The sequence below is a fragment of the Quercus suber genome, unplaced genomic scaffold (assembly GCF_002906115.3).
Source record: "Quercus suber isolate HL8 unplaced genomic scaffold, Cork oak 2.0 scaffold_260, whole genome shotgun sequence".
Taxonomy (NCBI): domain Eukaryota; kingdom Viridiplantae; phylum Streptophyta; class Magnoliopsida; order Fagales; family Fagaceae; genus Quercus; species Quercus suber.
Window position 1 is genome coordinate 465,395 of NW_027069716.1, and position 9,507 is coordinate 474,901.

General features: G+C 34.1%; 1 protein-coding gene across 12 annotated transcripts; it reads left to right on the forward strand.

Moving 5' to 3' along the window:
* Positions 1 to 467: 467 nt before the first annotated feature.
* On the forward strand, positions 468 to 9,507 carry LOC112034882 (bifunctional nitrilase/nitrile hydratase NIT4A). 12 transcript variants are annotated; one of them, XR_010632043.1, is made up of 7 exons: positions 468 to 786; positions 2,733 to 2,894; positions 3,220 to 3,687; positions 3,819 to 4,050; positions 4,213 to 4,301; positions 7,628 to 7,849; positions 9,197 to 9,507. XR_010632043.1 is itself a non-coding variant. In XM_024067697.2 (4 exons), the coding sequence occupies exons 2-4, from the start codon at positions 4,044 to 4,046 to the stop codon at positions 9,217 to 9,219; spliced, it is 252 nt and encodes an 83-aa protein (XP_023923465.1). In that variant the 5' UTR covers positions 471 to 786; positions 3,928 to 4,043; the 3' UTR covers positions 9,220 to 9,507. The 12 variants fall into 12 exon arrangements, 1 of the variants encoding a protein (XP_023923465.1); XR_010632046.1 differs by having other exon boundaries at positions 3,237 to 3,687; XR_010632045.1 differs by lacking the exon at positions 468 to 786 and adding an exon at positions 793 to 1,750.

Genomic DNA, 9,507 nt, shown 5'->3' on the forward strand with positions numbered 1-9,507 from the left:
ATATATTTTGAAAGTGAAGTTGCAAATTTATCGGTGAGAAAACTTAGAAAATGAATACAAACTCTGGCGATCTTAAAGTTTCTGAAGTAGTATGATTATCCTGATCTGTTGTACTATTAAGATGCAAAGCAAAATTTTAAGCTTCTCTGCAGACAAATACGTCTATTAAGGACTACAGAAATTGTTGCTGATTTCTGTACATAATAAATTAGTATTAGAATTTTACTGCATACCACAATGCCATATTGGTTACAAAAGGTATTTACCTCTTAAAATTATTAAGTAGAAGATTCAATTTATAATGAATTTAATATTTAATACTATATATAAAAGCAAAAGTTTTTAAGGGTGTGGCGTCACGTTAGGAAAAAAAAGCCTATCTAAAAATCAGACAATTACAAGTTAAAAAACGATAAATTATATTGGCCGGCAATATTACACACAGCTTAAAAGCCTCTCATTATAAATAACCCCAAAAAAAAAAAAAAAAAGGTTAAAATGCCCCAATATACTACAAAAATAAAACGCAGATACACAGAGAGAAGGAGAGAGTTCGTAAGCCCTCAAAGTCCGTTCCCTGTTCCACTTCTCCATTCCAAAAGACACTCGACGGTCCAAAACCCAGACCATAAAGGTAGACGGTTTGTTGAAACGGTTTGGTGAAAGGGAGATACGGAGATAGAGAGAACTACCACCGGTCAAAATTAAATACGATGAAAGGTCCAAGGGGTATTGAGATACGGAGAGGCAGATACAGACAGACCATCAGATCCGTATCCTCCATCGGTTAGTCTCTGTTTTTTGGTTCTTTAAATTTGGGTTTAAATATGATTTAGGTCTGGGTATTTTGATTGTAGTGGATTGCATATAGGTTTTGGCTTAGATTCAGTTTTGAGTAAGGAATTTGGGATAGAATGGTTTTTAATATCAGATATCTGTGTTAGATTTGGTTTTTCTTTTGGATAACAGAACCACCCGATCAAACTCTCTCTCTCTTTCTAATGCACTCCCATGGACTTCTTCTTCTTCGCACTTATTTTCTTAGTCTCCCCGTCGTTTCCCCTAACCCATTTTCGGATGGCTCTGTCAAACTATTGCCTCTTTGTCTGGTTATTAGATTGGCAGTTTTTAAGAGTTTTTTTTTTTTACTAAATTTTTTAAATATTGTAATAGCGCTCAAACCATGATTTAGTTTCATGGCTAAAACTATTTGGAAAATTAAAAAAAGAAGAAAAAATTTAGTTTTTGTTTGTTTGTTTATTATTATTATTATTATTTGTGTGTTTATGTTTGTTTGATATGTTAGTAATTGCATCTGAATGATATTTTTGGCCATTGATATGTCAAGCTATTATAATGGGTCCAATGGGATAATATTATAAAATACTAATTTTATGATATTTACCCGGTTAGGATTATTGAATAATTTTCGTTGTTAAAGTTTGTTAACTATCTTGAAATATTGAACCAGTGGTTGCTGCAACACCTTTTAAAAGCCACACTTTATAAATAAAAAAAAATTAACCGGTTAAAATACGATTTACATGGAGATAGAAATAGAGAGAGGGGATGAGGGCTAGGACACGGAGAAAGAAACAGAGAAAGAGGCACAGTTCCTAAGGCGCAGTTTCTAAGGCGCCAAGAGAAAGAGAGTCCATTGTGCGTTACAATCAAAAGGGAAAGATAGTAGAGTTCGTCAGAACCATTCACCGAACAGCAAAAACAATCCCCTTCACTCCATATTCGGAAGGTACGCATCGAATTTTCCTGGAACTTCTTACTGGCGAAGTGAGAAATATCTAAGGCTGGCCATCAGCATCAGTTTCCCCATCATTGTACGATCACTTGCCAGATTTAGACCACCAGATCGCTAGAACCAACATTGACAACGATACATTTTTTTCTCAATTTTGTAGGTTTGGGTATAAAACGTTACTTTTAATTGAGTTTTTTGTTGGGTAGGTTTGGATTTGATTTGTTTTTGTTTTGGATTTTTGGATTCTCTATCAAAATGTTTGTTTTCTCAATTTTAAATATTTGCTTTTGTTTTTTTTTTGTTTGTTTTTTTAGATTATAGAAATCACTAAAAATACTGATATTAGTTTGGGTACTTCCGTTTCTAATCTTAACGAAATTGTTGGGATTAAATAAGTATAGGATTGAATGTTGCATTGATATTTATTTTAGGTTTTTTTGCTGTATACCTATAACCAGTAAAGTAATTTTTTTTCCCCTTTTCTTTTCCAAATCTGGGGATTAAATATGATTTAGGTTTGAATTTTTTGGTTGGGTTGCTTTGGATTTAGTTATTTGAGTTAAAAACTTCAAATGCAATCGAAACCCGAAAGGCTTGAGATACAGAGATAGGAGAGACAGAGTTTGTAGGGCACCAATAGATAAATATTTAAGGCCGGCCATAACCATCAGTTTTTCCTCTACCATCCGTTCCCTTGCCAGACTTAGGCCGCCGGAACCACAATCACAAAGAGAAATAGTTTGAGAGAGACTCAAAGTTCTGAGGAAAAAAAATCAGTTCTAATTCTTATTTTTCAGATTTGTATATTCTTTTTTTATTTTTTATTTTTTTATTTTTATTTTTTTTAATGCTATTGTTTAAATAATGTAGTAAGTCCATCCAAACCTGATCTCCTCCTTTTCTTTTATCAAATTTCTTTTTTTTTTTCTTTTCAATTTCCCGTAATTTTCATTTACTCCTCATTCTGTCACGAAAGGGGGAGAAGAATTTAGAGAGTTCTCTGCAAGCATTGCAAATGATTGATATTCAAGACTCACCAAATTTGGGGAACTGTAGATTTTTTGGTATCTCCTTTCCTGTCAATAAAAAATGGCCCAAGAAAAGATTACTCATTTTCCAATAATACAGAAACAAGGTGGTAAGTTTATCTCCTACTCTTCCTCCTCTCTTATAGATTACTCTTTTTCTCTATTTTTGAAACCCAAATTCCAAAGGGTCTGCTATTTCTTTCCCAGTATATACCCACTTCATAGTATAATTCACAAATTTTTCAGAAGATGGATGATCATGAAAGTGAGTAAATAATAGAAATTCAAGAATCAACAGTATTAAAATGGTTTCTAAAATATAAGATACTTCCAGCTAGAACTAATCAATGCAACAACCATAGGAATTTAAAAGGTGTTCTTTATTGGTCGTGTCATCGCATGCTTAGTATTTTAAAATTTTTAATCCACTGGTAGCTTCTGATTTGGCATAGGATTCTTCTGCATTGTCAAGGATACTTGGACACGACCTGTATTTGGGGTCTATTCTTCTTATAGTGACCTAAGCCAGTCTTCAATCAGCCAAAACTTTGAAACAAACACATTCTTAGTTGGTGGCTTCATATTTTGTGGATCTTAAAGATTTGGCCAAGTGGTGGGTTAACTTTTATCTATCCTAAAGAGCTAAATTTTGGGTACAAGAATGCTATTTCCTGGCAGCAAAAGAAGAGGTCCAGGTCCTTCCTAACAACATGCTCTTTGGTGGTACTTAGGTGTAAGGTTTGTCAGAGTGGTCGAGAATTTTTATAAAGTTATTTCCATAATCTCACTTTAATAGCAACAACTGGATAAATATTATTTCTTGCTGCCAGAGTGGTTAACAATTGCACATGGCCTAAATGGGTGTTAATTTGAATGCTATGTGATTAGAGTTCATTAAAATTTGTGAGTTCCCTCAAATCTCACCTTCTTCTTTTGTGATGTCGCCCTTTTAGCCAAACCTATCCTTCATGATTTGTTTATTGCAGCTACTATTTACTTAATATGTTAATATCATGGAATGCAATATTTGCCAGAATTTGTCGGCAGCCTTTTTTCTCTTCAACATTTTGTACTTATTGGGTGCAAGAACCCTGTTCATGTGCCTAAAATGGATGCCATTCCTGTCACCTGAACAAATTGCAGTGCCAATCCGTTCATAATTGCCCCAAGGAAAGATGTGCTGAGGGCATCAACACTGAATAATCCTAAGACTGAGTGGATTACAGAAGAAAAGTTCACATATATATAGTTAAAACGACATGGGTGGTAAGTTTTCTCAAAATTAATCTTCTTTACTCAACTCTCCTTTAAATCAAACAATTATATTTTTAATTATAGTAATCTCTTCCTTTCTCTGTTCAATTTCTCCTAATATTTTGTTGTTGTACTTCTTATTTTGTCAGTTAAATGTATTGCCTTGATGTGTAGGCACTACTCTGGGACAAATTGTCTATTATGTTCAGCTGGATGAACAATTACTTCACTTTATGGAGTTTAATGAAAGTTAGTTAAAGTTGGTACGTTTTCTCAAATATTCTCTTCTAATTTATAAAGTATTTATTCAACCCACAAAAAAAAAAAAAAAAAAAAAAAAAACTATTCATGCCATTGATCCCCTCTTCCCTATCACTTTTCCTTTCCTACAACGTTTACTAACCTGTTACATCACAAAAGAAAAAGAAAATTTGTTAATTCAATATATTTTTAATGACTTTTGCATGATTAGTTTTGGCGGTAGTCTATCAGCAACTAGGGTAAGAACTCACGAAATCTAATATTGCTTAAACTCCTACAATTAAGACCATATGTAATGATGCAATTCAATAACTGTGAAGGTAACTAATTTTGGCAAGTTATCACCAGCCTCCTCTTTTTCCTTTGTTTTTTGTTTCTAAAATCGTTGATGAGTTTACTTCCTCTAATGAATCTAGCAACATCAGGTGTTATTTATTTAGCTATTCAATCATAGAGAACATAGGGTGTATGCATTAAACGTTTCCATTGCTGCTTAGAGTATAGGTTCGTATAGAATTGTACAATATGGTCAACAATCCTATCCTGGTTGGAAGACAAAGCCCCATCAATCATAAGGTTTTCAATACAATTATTTCTTTTATTAGAATTAGCCATCCTATGAAAAAACCTCATATTGGAGTCGCCCTCCTTTGAAAACAACACTCTGGACTTTTGCCTCTAGCTAATCTCCTTTAACAAGGTTGCCTTCTCAAGATTGGCATGAAAGGTTGCTTTTTCCAATTTTTCCTCCTTTGTTAGAGGTTGATTGTCCTCTTTTACATCCAGAGCATTCAACTTGCTCCATAATTGTTGTTTCTTGACTGTGATATTGCCAAAATCTGTATCATTCCACTTCTTTAGGTCCCTTTTTAGAGCAGTCAACTTCTTGGTAAGAATGTAACTAGGAGTCCCTTGAAAATGGTTATTCTCCCACCAGGACTTTACCTTATCTAAAATCCCCTTCGCCTTCAACCACATATTCTCAAAACGAAAAGGAATTCGCCCTCTTCGATAACTCCCACTCTCCAAAAGAATTGGGAAGTGATCGGATAACACTCTAGGAAGCCTTTTTTGGGAGAAATGAGAGAAGTAATCTGCCAAAATTGGAGAGAAGAGAAACTGATCTATTCTAGAGGCTGAGGTGGAGTTAGACCATGTGTAAAGGCCTCCCTCCAGAGGATTGTCCATTAGCCCATGAAGAGATATAAAATCCGAAAAATCATAAATGCAGCGAGTAAATCTTCCCACCCCTAACCTCTCCGATGGAAAGTAGATGACATTAAAGTCTCCTCCCAAACACCATGGCAAATTCCACCAACTGATAAGCCTGCCAATTCTTCCCACATAAATTGACGTTTCCTGTTCAAATTTGGACCATAGATACCTGTGAAAGTCCACTCAAATTGGTCACTGAGGTTTTTGAACCTACACAAAATCGAAAAAAATCCCACTGCTTCCTCTATCTTTTCAACCACCCTTTTGTCCCACATGAGCATAATTCCACTAGAAGCACCCTCAAAACCCAAATATAACCAATCTATGTCAGGATAACTCCATATACTTCTAACAATTCCTCTTGTAACCCATTCCAACTTTGTCTCTTGCAAACAAACGATATCAGCCCTTCAACGTAAAAAGTTACAAACCTTGAGCCGTTTTTCCTTCTCATTCTAACCTCTAACATTCCAAGATAAAATCTTCAAATTCATTGGAAAATAATTAGAGCCCTGTCCTTACCATTACCAATGAGCCTTGAAGCAGCTGAACCATAATTGATAGAGCTAAAAAAACCCCTCAATTCTCTTATTCCTTTCCTCCCTGAGCTCTTCACGACTTTTTCAGTTTTTTCCTTAATAGCCCTCTGCTGTAACTCAGCTTCAACAACCAACAGGAATTTGGTTGTTGGACACTTGCCTCTTTGCTACGACAAATCCTATATAATTCAGGATAGCAGTCTGCGAGAGAAGAAGTTCCACACCAATGATGTAGCCAAAACTGCACTTTTGATCCATCTCCAATTTCATACAGAATAAACCGAGATAAAGAGTGCCACTCTCATCTAATATTTTTCCACAAACTAACTCCATAAAGACTAGAGAAAGAGCTAGAACACCAACCACCCCAATCACAACCATATTTCACCTCTATCACTTGACGCCATAGAGCATCCATTTCCTGCCTAAATCTCCATAACCACTTCCCTAATAAAGCTATATTGAAAGTTCTTAGGTTCCTAATCCCCAACTCACCTGAAGAAAGCGGAGTACACACCGTAGACCAATCAACTAGATGAAATTTGGGCTCATCTCCTAGGCCACCCACAGAAAGTCCTGCTGAAGTCTAGCAATTCGGTTGGCCACAGAAGTAGGAATAGGGAATAAAGAAAGAAAATAAGTAGGAAGATTTGAGAGTAAGGGGTTCACGGTTAGTGCTTGCTACCATCTTCTAGTTGGCCATAGTGAGCAGTTTTTCCCTTGGAAAAGCATTTGGAAGCTGAAGATTCCCTCTAGAGTGGCTTTCTTTGTATGGACCGCAACTTTGGGGAAACGTCTGACAATTGACAACTTAAGGAAAAGAAAGGTTTGCATTTTGGATTGGTGTTATATGTGCAAGTGTAATAGTGAAACTGTTGATCGTTTATTCCTTCATTGCCCGGTTGCTTTGGAGTTGTGGGATATGGTTTTTGGTTTATTTGGAGTTTGTTGGGTTATGCCAATGTCTGTTGTTGGGCTTTTTGCTTGTTGGCAAGGTCGTTTTGGTCGCCATCGTAATAGAGATATATAGATGGTTGTTCCTCATTGTTTGATGTGGTGTATTTGGAAGGAGAGAAATAGTAGGTGTTTTGAAGAAAAAGAACGTTCCATGCCTGATCTCTAGCTTCTTTTTTTCAGAACTTACTTGATTGGTTCTCTGTGTGGAGAAACCATTCTTTTTCTTCTATTTTGGATTTACTTGATTTTTGTAATGTTCGTTTTTGATTTGTTCACCCTTGTATACTTCCTGTGTACTTGGGTGCCTCTCTCTTTTTGATATCAATGAATCTTTATTACTTATCAAAAAAGAAACTTTATAGTTGAGTTCATTAAATTAGGCATTTGAGATTTTCAGATCGTATAGAAGTTCCTCATACTCATAAGAGGTTTAGGATTTCTTCAGTTTAAAGAGGGATCACTTATTATTCTTTTGTTTGATTGTAGAGTGATACTTATGGTGGAATTTTTCTATACAGGCTTTCCCCTATTTTCTGAATGTTTGGGTTGGTCTTTTTTTCATGATTGGTTCAAATTTTGAAGAACTTAAGTTTTTATACTTTGTGCTTAACATACAGCTGGAGCAAGAGAAATATGGCAAGCTTCAATGACCCATATTGCCCCAGAAGGTGGCTACTTTGTTTTATCTGCATACCAATTCTGCAGAAGGGAAAACTGTATGTTTTCACCAGAACATATTTCTGGAGGTTCAAATGGTGATATATCCATTGATAAAATCTTATGCAGTGCTGGTAGTGTTACTGTATCACCTTCTGGCCAGGACCGTTCTACTGATCTTGGTAAGAATTTGTAATTGCTTGACTATTAACAATATGGAACTAGCCAAAAATAGAACTAAGATAGTTTTGAAGATTATCAAATATGGACTCTTTGATTCTAAAAATAAATGCTAAAATTTATTTCTTTCCTTTACAATTATATGATAGCAAAAAGAAAAGAAAAAAGAAAAGGAAAATGCAATTGAGGTTCCTAAGAATAGCAGATTTGGTATTTGAAATTGTCATGTAAGATTTAGAATGGTGTGTTTCAAGTTTATATTTGGTTTTTAAATTTTTTTTTTTTACTTAAGTTAGTTTGTTCCTATCTTTTTTAATTCTTTAAGGGGTAATAACTTGGGCTTAATCACAAACATTAAGAAAGATCTCTTTGATTTCAACTTTGAATATGTTCATTCATATCCTCGCATGAATTATGATACCTCAAATTAGTACTTTCCCCTGACTTTTTATTCCATAAATTTGGAACCATTTTTTGGTTTTAAACTTTTTTGTTGTCAAATGTTCTATAGTCTCATGGTTTGATTTGTTGTGGTTCTTAAGAATGGTAGATTGGTGTTCCAAATTGTCAACTTACAGATTTTATAGGGAAAAAAGAATGAATTTAAGAGATGAAATCTTGATTACATTACCACAGGCCAAAATTGGTAGGTTTCAAATTTGGTGTGTTTCAAGTTTATATGTGGTGTTAAGTTATTTACTTAGGTTAGTTTGTTTTTGTGAATCTCCTTATTTTAGTAGGTTCTTACTTTGAGCAAATTAGTAAATGCTTTAAATATATTTACTTTTGCAGATTATTAGAGAGATTAGTAAACGGCCAATAATTAAGCCAAAACTGCATAGCTCCACACCCCAAAGTGTACTTACCCAACACATTGTTCAAGCATAATTTTTATATTTACATTTAAATTTATTTACCACTTTACTAGGATGAACTTTTTACTTTACATTATATTTACATTTGAATTTTAAAGGTATTTCTATAGTCTATGCAAGGTAAGGAAAGGACTACATACTTTTTCTTAGTATCATGCGTCTTGGAAATGTTTATTTTGTTAGTGAAAAAATGGGCTTAGATGAAAAGTTGGGTAGTTTCAAGGTAAAGTTTAATATGACATATCAAGTCTTACGTCATTATGGAATCATTATTCATTCACCATTGCATAAACCAAAGATTTTGTCATCCACTATCATGCACATTAAATCAAGCAAGTTTTATTTAGATTGGGGGATGATGAGATTATTCTTGAGGTTGATTTCTATTTTTATAATTAAAATTGTCTTATCAAATTTAATGCTAAATTTGATGTCTAAATAGCTTTGATTTTTTTTTTCCCTATTTAAACTTAGGTTCATGGGTTCAATTTCTTTAGTTGAAGAAGTATTAAGACGAAGAATGTGAAACAAACAACAATCTAGCTTCCCCACCAATTTGCTTCCAAGGAAGGATGATCACACAATTCTCTTTAGTTGGATTTTTTTTTTTTTTCAATTGCTAGAAATATTTTTCTCTCCATCATAGTGGATGTTACAGATTTAGTTGTTTAGAATAAGCTTAAAAGAGAATCTACTTGTAAGACAACACATATTTTTATGGATAGTATATAGAGTGTTATATACATTTTAAATTTGAAATTCATACCAAGTTTTATTTTTCAAAA